Source organism: Aulonocara sp. 'chitande type north' Nkhata Bay, linkage group LG23 (assembly GCF_057382095.1).
Source record: "Aulonocara sp. 'chitande type north' Nkhata Bay isolate Kocher_YH1m ecotype deep benthic linkage group LG23, A_spYH_male_GT1.1, whole genome shotgun sequence".
Lineage (NCBI taxonomy): Eukaryota > Metazoa > Chordata > Actinopteri > Cichliformes > Cichlidae > Aulonocara > Aulonocara sp. 'chitande type north' Nkhata Bay.
The window spans coordinates 5,096,340-5,113,410 of record NC_141365.1 but is presented as its reverse complement, the minus strand read 5'-3'; the positions used below and the strand labels follow the sequence as shown (position 1 = coordinate 5,113,410).

General features: G+C 40.1%; 1 protein-coding gene across 1 annotated transcript; it reads left to right on the top strand.

Moving 5' to 3' along the window:
* The first annotated feature begins 4,178 nt into the window (after positions 1-4,178).
* Positions 4,179-6,521, top strand: foxd2 (forkhead box D2). The gene is made up of 2 exons (XM_086282530.1): positions 4,179-4,445; positions 4,543-6,521. Exon 2 carries the CDS (start codon positions 4,641-4,643, stop codon positions 5,742-5,744), a length of 1,104 nt encoding a protein of 367 aa, XP_086138656.1. The 5' UTR covers positions 4,179-4,445; positions 4,543-4,640; the 3' UTR covers positions 5,745-6,521.
* The last annotated feature ends 10,550 nt before the right edge of the window (positions 6,522-17,071 follow it).

Here is a 17,071-nt window from a genome sequence, read left to right as displayed (position 1 = left end):
TTAAAAGATTCCATGTCAATACAAGCTAAAATCTATGAACACAGTTTTCTTACATTGATTTAACCTAAATTGGTGTGAGAAAATATTAAACCAGTTCACAAATAAACCACTTTAGTCAGTTCTTTGGAATGAATCATTGCATCACCACGAATCACCAATGAACCATTCAAAATCCACACTTTTAAAATGACGTCTTGAGTTGGGTACAGGTAGACTCGAACTTTCTGTGTTCAAATGCACGAATGAATAATTATATTTTAAATGTATTTCACTGACATAATCAATAATAAATGACATAAAACAAATAGAGTTTTTATTGAGAAGTGTTCAATTAAAAAACTAGGCTCAAAACTAAAAATAAAATCATCTTTACCATCATTCTTGAATTTGATACCAATCACATGGAATTCAGGTTAGCAAAGATGCATGGCGATTTAACAAAGATACTCAAACTGTAAAAATAAATAAATAAATGCCCCAAAACCTGCATTAAGCCTTTTTTAAAATTTGTTAATTAATTATTAATTACTATTATGCTATGTTAAGCATCCCTGCTATAATAATCTTTAATATCTTGTAGGCTTTTCCTCTTTATGGATTTTTACATGTAATTTTCTAGACTTGTGAATTGTAACAACAGCAATACAACACAAGAAAAGAAAACAACAAAAAAAGAGCCACATATGAGCCGTATTTTGTGGAAATTAATTTCCTGGTAATCTAATGAAATAAGGACATAAAGAAAGTGTGCATAGCAGTTATTGCTGGAGACAAAATATGTTTCAGACAACAGCTGGGACAATTTTTTTTTTTTTATCTCTGAGGTATATAGTTGGGATAAATTATCGTGTAAACAGTTATATGACTTATATTTGACTTATAATACAGATTGAAGAAAGGTGTAAGAAAAACATTCCGTTTTAGGCACCTGGGACAAATTTGTGGAAACGCAAACATACCCATGAGTAAAGCACTTACTTGCAAGTATAAACTGTAATGGTTGTTCCGTTTGAAGGATAAAACCCAACAATTTCTAACAATTCTAACAGAAAAGTCAAATTCAAAGTCCAGGTCTGCTCATCACCGCCCAAACCTCACGCCAACCAATCACAACAACCGTGTATTCAGCAAAAACGCCCCAAAACTTTTATTAGATAACTCTGAAGCGCTGAAGTCGCCGAAGGACTCGGACAGCTGCCTCACCACTAGGTGGAAGCAAAGGCACGACGTGTCCAGCTTGTATAATTTTCTCCACCCTCCATTAAGTTTTTTAATCATTAACTTTTTGAATTATGATTTACCCGAACATATTTTGAAGAGCAGTCACCAGTGAAAACACTTTCTGATTTATTGAAATGAGCTTATTTAAATTTTTATTTTGTTGGTAAGTCTTGTTGGGTGTTCGTGTTTCATCACTGAGATGCAATCTCAATCTAATTTTCATATTCAAGTGCTGAAAAGTGCTTACGTCAACAAAACGCACTGAAGGTTTGAGACACACAATGTGACTGTTTAAGCAAAATGTTATTTTTTAAGTATCCCAAAGGACATCCAGGAAAGCCACAATCCAGTCATTATGATCACATTTTTATTCTTTATTTGCCATCAATTTAAAAATAATATCCAGCAGGCGCTCATGTGTAGCTATACCAGGCTTCATTTACATTACATATGAGTTTTCAGCAGGTGTTAGTCTCACAGTACAATCTGCTCCCTTAACCTCAAGTCAAGCACTAACCGTCTATTCAGCCAGACAGTTTATTTCAGGAAGTGTTGTGTTGCACATCAACAGTAGTTGATATTTTATAGCCTAATATAGAAGTTATGTACTTCTCTGGCATTATAAAAAAAATAAAACTATATTAATTTTTCTAACAAAGGCTTTTGCATTGTATAAAGTGGTTTCCTCATTACGTGAGAATGTTTCAATAACCTCTGCCAGTCAGTGCAAGTTTTACCGATTTGCTGCTTGAATGAGTCACAGCTAGTCTCACCTGCGAGTGCAAGACTTTAATCATCACTGCTCTGCAAACAGCAGAGGGCGCCTTAACACCATAAACTGAAATAAGCCTCTTCTTTTTGAGAGTCGCAGAGAATATGAACTAACGCCTACTGAAGCTTTAAAAGATGATAACTTCTCAAAAGCTCCGGTAACTCTTACTCTTCTTACTTCCACGTGATTACACACGTAGCATTAAGTAGACTGACAATATTTTTACGTAAATATGTATATAATTAATTCATTGGTTATACTGTAAGTAAAAAACCAGCATTAGTTATCAAATGAAGGCAATGCGAATTGCTACCCCTTCTGTTCGTAAGGCAGGTCATTGTGACATATGGTCGGTGTTTTAAAAGATAATAGAGGGAATAAATAAACAAATAAGAGCAATATTTTCGCTGATCTGTGAATAAAACTAAGGCTGGGCCTTGGGTTCCATAAGAATGATCTAATATAAGTTAATGTGTTATGTCTCTTGGGTAGCTGTCAGGCAGGTGTCAGAGCGTCTATTTCAGATTTTTAAAGACTTGTGACAGGCAGGTCAGAGAGCAGGACACATAGATCAGCAAGCGCTTCCATGTTTAAGGTTACGCATGCTCGATTTGAACTTGCTCTATCAGTAAAAACAACACACACACACACACACACACACACACACACACACACACACACACACACACACACACACACACACACACACACACACACACACACTGTTCAAGAAAAGGCAACAAACAACATAAAGAAAACAAGTGTCGTCGAAAACGCATGAAAGTCTTGTTCTTTGACTTTCCCAAACCCAAAAACAAACAAACAAAAAACCCACCCTAAAAGCAAAAAATATGACATATATGAATCTGATCTGTTTGCTGTTTGACCTGTAGCTAGGATTAATGGGGTGCTGATGTAAACGCATTACAGTAATTCGATGTTTCTGCCCCATAATGAACTGGAATGCCCGCCTGCTTTAAATAAGCCCGCACACATTGCACTTTGTCATCTGCTCCTGGCCTTTCACGAAGATGAATTGAAGCAGGTTGCGGCACACTATACCCCCGTGTAACACTGTAAAATATGCAAAAAATGCCCACGAATAATGCTGCGAATTGTTGATGAGGAAAACACTAAACCCGTGAGAATTTTTTCTTCGTTTGAATCACGGAATTATGCGCCTGTCTGAAACCTTTCAGACAGTTGTGCATGCTCCGCTTGTACAACTTATTTATGCAGCACTTTGGATACTTGAATAAACAAAACGGATTTAAGGTTACGTTACATTAGATAAAATCGAAAGAAAAATGTAAAATACTGAACAAAAAAAAAAAACCAAAACGTGTCGAGGACTATTTTAGTAAAATATGTATATTTAAAAAAAAATCTATTTCACACTCGGATTTTAAAGTGCTGTGCACTCTACTTCATAAATTAACCTCAATTAAAAAGCTTTATAACAATACTAGTAATAATAATAACTTGAGCTGCAGATTGTTATTATCTTTTCTTTTCCATCTTTTTTACTTTATGAACAGATTCAAAATTTTGATTTCTCTCAATATGCGTGCATTATTATTATTATTATTATTATTATTATTATTATTATTATTATTATTATTATTATTATTATTATTATCATTTTATTATTTTTATTATTATTATCAATAATGATAATAATAATTTTATAATCTTTTTTCTGATCAGTCACCATCAGTGGTGCACCTTCCCCTGAAGTCACGGTGTCTTCTTTAAGTGAATCAAACACTTCATGTCCAGGTATGAAACTTTTTTCTTTCTTTTTTTAAAGTGAATAAGAAGCTACCAGTAAGACAGTTTTTCACTTTTAACACATACATTCACATACCTATTTCTTATATTCTTTTCCCTCTGATAAAGCATAAAATATGCACAGAATATTTGAGATCTTCGCACTTGGAGGTCTTAAAATATGTACATATACAAGGGAACAACTGATGTCGTTTCAACCTGTGTAGACTTGAGTGCTTCTGTTATTAGTATAACATTTTAACATATGATATAATATTCAAGAGCAAATGCAAATATTGTTTTTTGCTGGATAATTTCGTCCAGTTCCTGGTAACAGTGACTCAAAGACCACGTGATCAGCGTGGCCCTATAAATACCTTTTGAGCACTAAGGAGGATAGTGTGACAGTCTGGCTGGATACCTACCCAATCTTGTGCGTAAAAGCTTTTTTGAAAAGACATTTGGATGCCCCGAAGTAGGTTTTTGAACAATAAGAATAAGCTTGAAGTGATCACAGACGGAAACCATCGTGTCTGAGGAAAACACGACTTCTTATCGGTGCAAGATCGTTGATCTTTGACTCTATTTTTTTTACGCGTGACTCCCAGAAGTTTTCTCGATGAGAGCGTCGCACGGCCCCGCTTGACCAGACTCGGACTCCGAGGACACGCCAAATCCACAGGTCAAAGAGTTATTTGTCTTTTTCAATTTTAGCCATGTGTGATTTCGGTAGTTGGAGATAAAGCTGCAATAAAAACCCTTGTGTGGTTGTAAGGCAGAGAGGAAGGGTGTGTGCGCGCTCTCGCTCTGTAGCCTCACCGGACGAGAGCAGGAGGAAATCTGGGAGAGAGGAGGAAGACAAGCGGCAACTCCAAGGATGACTTTAGGGACGGATATGTCCGACAGCTCTGCATTGTCCGAGGATGTGGACATCGATGTGGTTGGTGGTGACATATCGGTTGGAAAAGACGGAAAGTACATCCACCATGACTTCAACTTCGACAATGACTCGGACGATAATTACTCCCAGAACACGGCCGAGAGGGTTGCCTCTCCAGGGCTCAGCAGCTCTGACTGCCCGTCGGATCAGGTCGGGTCCAATGCAGAGACCGGGACTGCGATTGGGGACAAACCCAGAAAAAGTGCACTTGTGAAACCACCGTACTCTTACATCGCTCTGATCACCATGGCCATCCTGCAGAGCCCCAAGAAACGTCTCACTCTGAGTGAGATCTGCGAGTTTATTAGCAATAGATTTCCCTATTACCGGGAAAAATTCCCTGCGTGGCAAAACTCCATTCGTCACAACCTTTCCCTTAACGACTGCTTTGTGAAAATCCCACGGGAGCCCGGCAACCCCGGGAAGGGCAACTACTGGACTCTCGACCCGGATTCCGCAGACATGTTCGACAACGGGAGCTTCTTGCGCAGGCGGAAGCGCTTCAAGAGGCACCAAAATAATGATATCCTCAGGGACTCCGGTGGCTTTCTACCAGGATTTGGATATGCGCCGTATGGATACAACTATGGACTTCAGCTGCAGAACTTCCACGCAGCCCACAACCCTTACCACCCACACCACACAGGTGGTTCCTTCCCGTTCCCTAACGCCCCCTGCACCTTGCCCTCATCAGCCTCCATATTCCCCGCGCCGCATCATCTGCCCTCCCTTTTAGGGACCGATTTAAGAAAGCCTTTTTATCCTCAGCTAAGCCCCTCTCTGCCACCCCTCAAGACGGACTCCAGCGCCCCGAGTCGACCTTCGTTCTCCATTGATAATATCATTGGTGCAGCCAACTCCACCGCTTCTTCCTACAGCGCACAGCCGGGAAGCCAGGCTCAGATTCTGGCCATGCTGACCCCAGCACTGGCCTCTGCCTCAAGTCATTTGAACTTAGCACAGGAGAGCATATTACAACCTGGGCCGCAGAGTCAAACTTTTTCCAGTAAAACACCGAATATGAACACTTGCCCTTTTTAAGAAATAGGAGAAAAAGAAAAGACTGCCAGAATGCCCTCTGAATATTTTTCATGAAAAAAAATCAATTGTGGCGTCGTCCTCTGTGAAGGTAGGGTAAACATTCTTCGGGAAGTAAGAATGTTTCTTGTTCTCCCAGTTTCTTAACAGTGTACGAGGAGAGACAGGTTTATTTATAGGGTGTAAATATGTGTATAATATTGAGAGACAAAAGCAAGAGAAACTCGGAGAGGGAGCTTTTTAAATAATGCTGGCCTGCAGTGTGGCGTGTGGCCTTCAATTGTCAGTGGAGGGGAAAAAAGGAGTCTGTTATTTTAACATAAGTTAAATTTGTCCTAAGTGGTTACGGGGGATTATTTTTGATTTTTTTTTCCAAAATACAATTGAGAATTTTATTCTGATTTATATTGTTTTTTATTTTGTGTCTATAGAAAAAGTGGCACTGTTGTTGAGATATGCTGACAAGAGACTGTAAACTCAGGTTTTTACTTAGAAAGCACACGGAGACAAAGGGGTGTTTCTGAAATTTAAAAAAATAACACTACAATTTTTCCACTATCACTCCCCCTGAATCTTCTCTACATGGTAAATTTGTGACAATATCATTTCATGTTGTCAGTGGACCCTTAGGCTATGTGACTTTTGGTATTAAAGAGCGTATTACCTCTCTCAACCTTTTAATTGTTCGTTCCTACCTATTCGCAATTTAATCTGTGAAGCATACAGTATGTCATGTGTTGCCAATAGAAAAACACCTAAATGTTCATAGGTCATTTTTGTTGTAATGACAAGAATAATAAATGTTTGTGACTTAAAGAAATGTTTTTTTTTTATTGCATGGGAAGATGACCTTCAAGCAGACTCGACGCCATAGACTGAACAATAACGAATTGCATTCATGTTATATTTGCAACAATTTTTTAAACTGAAAACTAAATGTCGTAGATTTCATTGCATTTAAGCTACTTTTATTTATTTATTTATAATGACACTTACAGTCCATATCCTGCCCACCTGAATAACCCACAGTTTTAACGATGTATCAGTCGTTCAATTCCTAAATGTGACTAATTCAGGTGTTGATTTGACCAATTAAACCAATTTGGCGTCCTGGGCATGCAGTCCGCTAAATTAAGACTAATTTAAGCTGTGAGAAACGAAACCCACAAAATTCGGTTTTAAATGTTTCAAACACGGCTCGACGTTTATAACACGCACGAATATCACGCAACAGTGGGCATGCATTCCCCTTGTGTGGCTCTTGCTCGCTTGTAAAGGACCATTTTCTAGCGAGTTACAAAGGCTTTAAATGAATGGGAACATTAGCGGGCCTCGGCGGTCTGTAATTGAAAGTGAACAAGGATATACCCACGGTCTTTTGGGCTTTCGTTGCTAATTTGTAGCAGCATTTTTCACCAGGCTCCTAATCCACCATAATGCGGCTTTTTGGCCGTTTGTTGATGTTGTCAGTGTGGACCCCTGGCCCAGGGGAGTGAATGTGCGCACAGCGAGCGGTCCCCTGTGAGACCAGCCACATGCATTTGGACCCTGAAAAGCAATCTTCTCAAAAGGCCCTCGGTCTGCTCGGCTTTCATGTCATCTGTGTTGTCTCGGGATACGTTCAAAAGAAACAGTGGGACAAGTCCGGCTACAGAAAACAGGCCTATTGGTCTTTTTCAGAGTTGTTGGAGCACATGTTTCCAGACAGAAGCTGGTGTAAAGCCTCTTTTATTTACCAGATCTGTGCGCAAATGGTTAAATTAGTTTGTGGGTGTTTTGACAGATGATTATTAAGGATGAAGGGTGGGAGGGCTGACTCCTGTGTTTTCCCCTCAGCACAGCTCACTGAAAGTCTTTGAAACGAAAACCAACACATGACTACTTTCTTTACTCAGAAGCAGCCTTTATTTCATTTCTATTTCTTCTCCTCTCCTTGTTAGCTAAAATTGGACAACTAATAAAAGTCGCATACAGCTTTTGGGAAATCATTATGATTAGCGCCTCTCCCGGTATATCCACAGTGTTAATTGATATCCTCTATGTATAATTTGCAGAGTAAATGAGGTGGAAAAAACATTAGCGCACTATTGAGAGTTTTCTCCGCACGCCCACGCTGATAGGGAGTCATTATGCGCCGCATCAGACCATTAAAATCCACATCAAGCTTGTGCAGAGGTGGTTAAACGGTTAAATAACGACAGGAACGAAAACGAAGCCAATAAAAATCGCGAGACTTTTAATGCAAGCTACAGATCCGCCACGGGGAGGTTCATGCAGAGGGAAAGAGCTTTGAAAACGGACCATTTGAGACTGAACTAATTTGTATGGATTTTCAGCTCGAATGCGCACTGACCATCCAAGCTCCATCTCTGCTGTAAGATTAAAGGCTTGTGACCAGAATAGAAGTGGAACTTGCTCTTCCTCAAACCACTGCGAGCAACGAGCACAAACACAAAGATATCAGGGGCGCATCTTTAAAAACACTCTTTAATTTGTCATGCAAGTCCCACGCAGCATGCAATCACTGCATGCACACTGATAGCTTAATGCTTCATAAAGTTCTTTGGCGCTGTTGTCACTCCGAGACCACCCGTGCTTTCAGCACCAGACTGCGACTTGATCCCGACACCACAACGACATTCGTCATTTTCGTGACGTTTTCCCTCAAACGAAATAACTGAGTGCTATGTGAAGTGACAGCCAAATGACTCAACAGTCACCATAAACACATTTTAGTTTTCGGGGCAATTCCAGTCTCTTTCTAACCGCTTCCATATGCCCCTGCTTGGGCGTATAAGCAGCCTTAAACCCGCTAAAATTTATTTATAGGCTTTAGATGTCAACATACATTTAGAACTATTTTCATTTCATTCTAAATATTTGTTCCCTTTAGGCTCTTCAAGTCCTCGGGAAAAATAAAGAGCTAGGTCATATAGTAATAATAATAATAATAATAATAATAATAATAATAATAATAATAATAATAATAATAATAATAATAATAATAATAACAATAAATTATATGGTAACCAGGATTATGATGATGATGATAATGATGATTATTATTAATGTTTTTCAGTACACACTATATGACCCCAGAGGATTAAATAAAATCGTTTTACTTAAATATCTCACAGCCCTGCCAATAACGTCATGCCCCCGATCGATGCATCGTTCACCGCTGCATCTTGAAGGACGTAAGGACAGAGTGCGCTGACAGTACAAGGACACCATGAGTGTGTGTGTGATTTTTCTGCGGGATGTGTGACTGCGTACGATAATCAAGGTCAAGTTCCTGATTTCGGGGTGTTAAGAGAATAGTCACGTTTACTCATATATAATATAATATAATATAATATAATATAATATAATATAATATAATATAATATAATATAATATAATATAATATAATATAATATAAAGATGCCAATATGTAGGATGAGAATACCCGCCTCCTGTAGCCTTAAAGGCACAAAAGCTGGCTTCCTATTTTAAAAGATTCATCTATAAGCTTTAAAATCCGTCAACTTTGTTCTATGATACAAACAGATTCCTCTGATGAGAGAAATCAGATTCCTCCTTAACCTCCGCTGGTTATGCTCCTACAGGCCCGCCTGGATACATAATTATAAAACCTGCTGCTGCACAGTTGGGATAACTCTGGAGTGTGCTAATAATAAAAACAAACCATTCTCGTTATACTGGTGGGGACATTCTGGACACACACACATAGACAGAGACACTCCACGTTGTTTCCCCTCGACTTGTGAAAGCACTGGTGAGGCTTCCTTCCTTCATTTTTATGCACTTTCCCCCCAGATACTTTCACTTGTACACATGACCATTTCTTGTCCCATAGAGATCACCCTCTCCACGTCCCTTGTGTTTTTATGTGCGTGCAGGCGAGCCTCCCTTTCTCGCCCCCGCACAGGAATGTTGGCTCGGTCCGCGGCTCCCCGGCCTGGAGGAGAGGCGATCCGCGGCCCTATATCTGCACCGCCGCAATAAATCACAGCCTCCCCTCGCTGCACCCAGCCTCCCTCCAGCCTCCGTGTTTTTGCAACAGACAGAGGAATCCTTCGCTTAATTAATTTAGAATGTGTAAACAAAGCGAGGACAGTGAACTCCCCATCATCTCTGGAAACACAATATTAACTTTGGAAGATCTTCGCCCTGCCGACTCGACAGACTAAAAGAACACCTGCTGCAGAAAATAAAGACGATGGCCTGCCTGGTCTATGCACACACACGCTTTATCGGGGCAGGGGTATTAATGACTGAAGATAGTATTACTGCGCAAGGATCACCAGAATATGATATCAGGTAAGGCTACTGCACCCGTCATTCTAGCCTGTTTAAGAAGAGTGGGGATCGTATAAAGTCTGGTTCGTGTTTACTGGATTTTAAAAAAAGTTTTTTTTATTGGTCATTTTTAATTTGTCATATTTTACGATCCACGTGGATAAAATAAAGCTTTGGGAAGTGCCCGTGACTAATAAATGTGTCGCCTGTGCGCAAATTGGTATACATTCTTTTAATGGCCACATACGTGGACTTAGGGGTACATCTGCTTTGCACGCCACTGAAGGCCTGCGCGTACGCGATCCCGTGACTGTTCACACATCTGTCTCTGGAAGCAGTTTAAAGAAATGGCACAATGCGCAACACATAGTTGCGCATATCAGCAAAATTTAGAAAAACAAAAACACTACAGTGACAGATCATGTAGCACACGGAGAGCACTTATAGGAGAAAATACAGTTTGTTTTCTACATAAACAATGTCTAAGTTATTTTAAAGTTTCTGTTTTTTTTTATTTTAGCTGTTTGTATTCGTGTATTGGTTCCGTTTTTAATTGAATTTACGCTCTTATTCTATCACACAAGTAGGGATTTCTGAAAAATGATTGGTGAGCGACAGTTTTTGGGACCTGAGCACTTGATCCTCATCCTCAGGTTGAAGTGTCATGTGAGTGTGTCGTATCCTCCCTTAGAATCCCCCCAGAACTATTGATCTGAAAGCATTGCACACTCACTTTCGATGCATTTAGGGCTACATCGAAAAGGGACCTAACGAGTGCCTTGTAAGGCCCTCAGGTAGTCCTCGGACCTTATGTTTGGCACTCGGTTTCTCCTCCCGCAGTCCGTCTCCCCGGTTTGGCTTAGCCGCACTAACGGAAAGGCGACAGTGCAACACTTTTCTCTATCGCTTTGACAGAGAGGCGCAGCTGCTGCCCGTCGCTCTTGCACACTGAGCGGTGTCACTGCGGGCGCTTTTACTGGCTTCTTCCAGTTGACCTTTGATGCCAGCGCGTTAGACTCACAGCAAGGATCTACTGCGATTAATGGCTGCGACCCACTTATCAAAGCCTATAATTATTGATTTAGGATATATTCTCCGAGCAGATAAAGCGTTTAATTTAACCCCCATAGAACAAACAGCGGGAAAAAGCATTATGTTGCTATTGTTTTAATTAAATCGGGTTGTTGACAAAAGTGTGGATGTTAAACCTTCAGATTTGCCCTTTCGTGTATTTAATATGAATTAAACCGTTATTATCAGCGAGCCACTTATAACAAACATTCATATTTAAATACACAAATCTTTCTTCTAATGAAGGAACTGATCCCAGTTCTTTTAAGCGAGGACAAATTATGCACACGTGTACTCCCGCCAGTCTACTGTAGGCCAGCTTCAGCGTGTTTGGTTAATTGATCACAGGGCTGGTGGGTTTCAAGAGCATAATGATTATACTTCAAACTTGGTTGCAAGTGTATTTCTCACCAAAATGTGAACACGAACTTTTTGTTTAATCTGACGTCTATTTTTATTTTCCAGCGTGAATGTGTGTTTTCAAAAGTCGTCGAAAACCTCGTGATAAAATTCAAGTTTACTATCCAGAGTGAAATGCGATCACGCTGAGGTCGTGGGGCCAAACTTTTTAAGACTAATGTTTATTTAGAGAAGTGAGCGCTGTCTATGGGACTCCCCGTCCTCCCAGAATGCTGCACTAATGTCTTTACCAGGCCCGACTGGACCACCAGCAAGAGCGCATGCAGCTCTGTGCAGTCTGTAGCCTCTTGTGGCCTTTTCAAACACGACCACATTCAGCACAAGATACCGTGCAAGCACGTCCCCCTGGCCCAACATTAGGCTTCATTTTAGCAGGTTTGCTGTCTTTTAAACTCGTAACGTGTACTACTGCAAGCAGCAAAGATAATCCTTTCCACTGAGTCTTAAGCTCCTATTTATTTTTTTAATCTAACAATAATATTGAATCGGATTTTTTAAGCTGTTTTAGACTACCACTCTTTTAAAATCTCCCTTCTAATAAAAATATCGAGGAGGGATTCAGAAGCCTTCCTTGTTCGGTTTGCTCAACAAGCGAAACGAAACGTTGCCGTTTCCGACTCACTGGAAGAAGAAAGAAGTTTGATCACGAAGTGTAAAAACGGACATACTTGCAGCACATTTTCCCCAGCGCTTGGAGAGCAGCAGCAGCAGCAGCAACAGCAGCGTGTTTTCTTACAGTTTGTAAAATTGAATTAGATATGGTGGGGAATCTGACCTCTCTCCAGACCGGCATACTTTTCACCCCTCAGGTTTTAGTGCTCCGTGGGTATTTTTGTTTTCTCAGCTGGACCTGCTATCAGACATTGTGTCCACGCTGTCCATTTATTTCTATCTTTACAATCTCTCTGTGCTGACCCACCAGAACACCCCACCACCCCCACTACCTCCCCAACACCCTAAGGTCCCCCAACACCTAACTTTCTCCTCCTCGGAACAGCTCACAGTCAGCCACCAGCGTTGATCTGAGAAGCAGACTTGACAAGGATAAGGCACACAGGGAGCCCTGCAGCCCATGAGCATGCGCATTGTGCACACATTTCACCCAGCGGAAAGCGCTTGTATACACAGAGGAAATCACATGTGGACAGGAACGACTGTCAAATGACACTGTTAATCACATGGGCCACTTTTTTTTTCCTGGATAGACTTGCTCTAATGGACAGGGGCTGTTTTCTTTTTTATAAAATTCAATTTCTGTGCAAAATATGCTCTGTGACTTAATTTGAGTCCATGCTTAATAAAAGGGACTGTTTTTAAAAACTTTATGGTTAGGATTTGTGTGGTTCATTTTAAATTTAAAGTGGTTGGCCAAGTCTAAAGGCCAGGTGAGGGTGCTTTCGAAAAGAAAAGTTTTTATTTATTTATCAATCTCATAAGTCATCAATATGTCTATGCCTGCAGCTGCTCAAGGGAAAACGTTTATAAACAGATAGGTAGATATATCGATCTGTTTGCTATATGTTTATGTATGATTGAAAAATAATATATATATATATAGGTGGTTATTGTTAGTGTTTGTGTCTGAAGAGTTTTGCTGTGGATACAGTTTCTATGTGAGTTATTGGCTGAAAGTGCTGTACAATTGCACACAATATAGGCCCATATGATTCTTCAGCACATAAGAGCCCTGAGGAGCCACAACATCAGTTATAGAGTCAGCAGCAACATAGCCTGCGAGCAGCCACTTCAGTGGAGAGGCAGAGTGTACAGTAAGAATTACAAGACTGAAAGACGTGGATAAAGAGAGATTAAAAAAAAAAAAACCATGGTTACAACATTGTGCTTAAACAGTTAAATTATTTTGTCCCATCTGGTAGAGCTGAGGTTTTTTATTTGCAAAAAGAAACAACGCAGGAGGATCCCATTGTCTGATTTGCAGGGAGTTTAGGGCTTTATTGAAGACACAATAAGTTAAAACAAGAAAATACTGCATAAATATGCATACATGGACTCATGTTTCTTCTTATTAAATGATAAGTAAAGTAAAGCCAGCGTATCTGTGGTTTTATATTGGTTTGAAATGTCATTTTTAGCGGTATAGTTCATCTATGCATGCAGGTAGACAAAAAAACAACACAGTATGAGCCTAACAAAGGTATGACTGTACAAAATCCATCTTTAAACACCACAAACATGTTGACTCAACACACACATCACACACCTCATTTATGAAAATCGTCCCTGAAAAGCATCAAAGAGTGCAACGCCTTTGTTTAGATTTTTTCCCTCTTTTTCATGTTATTAATCTGAGTCGGTTCATTAAAAAAAAGAAATAATGTGATAAAGACACTGTGGTTCATTTCAAGACCGTGTACGTGTTCTTTGTACTGAGGCTGGAATGCTGAAATCCAATTAGGCCTGATGTATCATAAATGGAGTGTATTTTAACATCTGTGAGTTCATCTGTGTGTGTGTGTGTCTGTGTGTGATTGCAATGGAGTTCACAGAAAACCCAGGTTCAAAGGCGAGCCAAATGAAAAGGCCAAAGATGATAGGGCTACTCTGAGGCCCCATCCAGAGGAGAAATGTCACACATAAAGAAGGGAAAGCAGAGCAGAGAAACAACAGAGAGAGAGGCTGATGCAGGGGTGAAGTAGCTTGAGATTGCACTCTAAGTAGAGGTAAAGGGGCATCTGATCACATGTGTGCTCATACGTGCGTGTATCGATGTGTGCGTGTGTTTGTGTGCATTTGGATGGGGGAGGTTAATGTTGTTCATGACTAGTAGAGTCATTTCACAGGGCTAGCGGCACGGCTGGATGATGGATTGGAAGCTGAAGGGGCGAGCAGATGGGTAAGTAGAGAAAGTGAGGTTAAGTGGCAGTTAGATGTTGCAGATCTAAGTAGATCAAGAGTGGGGGAGTGGGAGTTTGTATGTGTGTGAGAGAGAAAGGGAGCAAAAGCGTTAGAGCAAAAGAGTTAGAAAGACCCCTACTCACAAGCTATATTTCAAAAAGTGCCACCAAGACATAATCGTACTCGGAATGCTGCATTTTTGACAGATTTCGCTATTTATCTATTCGGCATAGGAACACGACGGTGGAGTCACTCTGTCTTTCCTCCTGTTTCTCCATGATGTGTTCCCGCAGTGAGAAACAGCTTGAAGTTCATTAATTTCTAAGTGGAACTGAGTGACAAAAGTGTGGGTAATTAGCAGAAATTTTCCTGTTCAATGGTCATCTGCAGTCGTAAAAATGAAAAGTCTGGTTAGTGTGTTAGAGTCTGTTTGATGACTAATGTGGCTTCAAAAAATGAAATTCAAAGGTTTCCAGTTGCCTTTCGTTTTCAGATTATTTGGGTTTATTGGATCACTGGAAGTTTTGAAGACATTTATTTGGTAAATGTGGTGTCATCTGCAAAACAAGCAAACAAATAAACAAAAAAATCAAATGTAAGCCTTATGAAGTTCGACAAAATGAAAACTAACATATTAACTGGACACAATGTGTGGACCATGATTCATAAAAACAAACAAACTTTAAAATTCCCGTTGTTTTCTAAAGCAAATGTTAACTTCAAGCATAAATTGAGATGAAAGGTTGAAATAATGAATCTTTTTCTATTAAAGTAAAAACCTCCACTGAAATTTGTCCTCAAGAAAGGCTATTAACTATGAAACTGGGGTGGGGATCTTCCCCCAGTAGCCCACTCTCTTTTTAAGGCAGCTGGTTCTCAAACTGTGAAGTGAGCCACTGTAAGTGGGACCCGGCTGAATGCAGATGATTTTCTTTTATTGTTTTTTTTTTCTTAAACAGGAGAATTAACTAAAACAAACAAACAAAAAAGCCCCACAGGTTTTGTTTGTTTGCTGTTATCAAAATGAGAATCAGCCTACCCCCCCCCCTTTTTTTTAAGCTTAATGACTGATAAATAAATAAATAAATAAATAAATAAATAAATATTGTGCAGTGTGGGATGGCACGTTTTTGGCTCCTGAAGTTGGGCAAGCCAGATAATCACAACTTTGAACCATTTTTTTCTGATTAGCTGCCCCTTGGAAACAGAAGGTGGGTACGGCTGCTGTGCCTGAGATAACCATATGATGCAGAGAAGAAGAAAAAAAAGTTTGAACTGTGGTCTTCAGAGCAGCTTGAATCCTGAGGTTTGGACTTATTTTCTTGCACACATGTTGACTCTTTTATTTGAAATTTGGGCCATGTTTAATATGAGCATCTACAATTGTAACAGCATATATATGAGAGAAAAAAACGCATAATAGGTCCCCTATGAGAAATTTTACTCAAATACCACAAATGTCAAGTTCTTGGTAGGAAAAAAATGGGATCATCAGCATTACTTGGTTTTACTATATGGGAACCTTGAATGTCTGCAAAAATTCATGGCAGCTGTGGGTGGATTATTCAGTCTGGACTGAAGTGCTGGACTGACTGAGAGACCTACATTGCAACCCTAGAGCAATCATGCAGTTTTACAGCATGATATGGAGGCAGGTAGCAGGCAGTGACTGCGCTGAGAGAAGTTTAGACTGCATTAGCAGAGAGAGGCAGGACACGCAGTCAGGCACCAATAAGATCTGGAGAGGAGGGAAATGAGTTGTTGGTGTTCCCGCCTGTTTGTCTTTCACCATATTGTGGCTGGTTGGGGCAGGCTGTCTGGGTGGCAGGTCAGTCACAGGCCTGTTAGTGTGCTGTCACAGACAATTGTGGCAGCGTGGGATTGATGAGGACTTGCAACAGGAAGGCTGCTGGAAACTACAACAGGAAGAAGAACAGATGAGAAGTAGAAGGCGAGGAGGAAGAGAGATGTAGATGTGATGACAAATTAAATAGACAGATTGATAACATGACCCATCCAGATAACTGAAGTGCTTATCAAAAGGTTAGGGATTCATGTCTGTAGGTGGGAATGTCAGCAAATCTCTTAAAATTAAACTCCTACTGGTCTCTTGGGCTAAGGATCTCTCCTGCTCCCTCACCTTCTATTCTTACATTTACCCCTTCAGGATCTGGTCTGGATTGAATATCAATGAGAAAAGTTTTAAATGTCAAAAAAGTAAATAATTTATTGGAGTTGTGACTGATTAACCACATAAAATCATTGGTAAACTAATATTAATTTTCTGACAAACTTTACCCAGGGAAAATCTTGGCACCCTTTCAGGGTTTGAATTGTTCTTCCACAGTAAATACATATAATGCTTTGGGTGTCCCTCTGTCCATTAAACCAGTCCCACCTGTTGCTCGCAAAAGGTTAAAAAGAAATAATATTTGCAAAGTCTGGTCTTAACCTCTTTTTCATCCGAATCTGCTCTCCCTTTCTTAACTCCTTTCCAATTATCGTAATCCTTCCATCCACTCTGCAGTATTTCTTTTTTTTTTTCCTTCACCGACAGCTGCTAAAGGACGTAACGGCTGATGTACGAAGGGTAATGGTCCTCTTCTTCCTCTTTGCACCCCTGCTTTCCTCTCCTCTTGGTTTGCTTGGTGGCGCTCCCTCCCCTAATTCAATTCTACATG

What these genes read in the sequence shown, in the direction of transcription:
- foxd2 (XM_086282530.1), top strand. Translation starts at nt 4,641, where the DNA reads ATGACTTTAGGGACGGATATGTCCGACAGCTCTGCATTGTCCGAGGAT.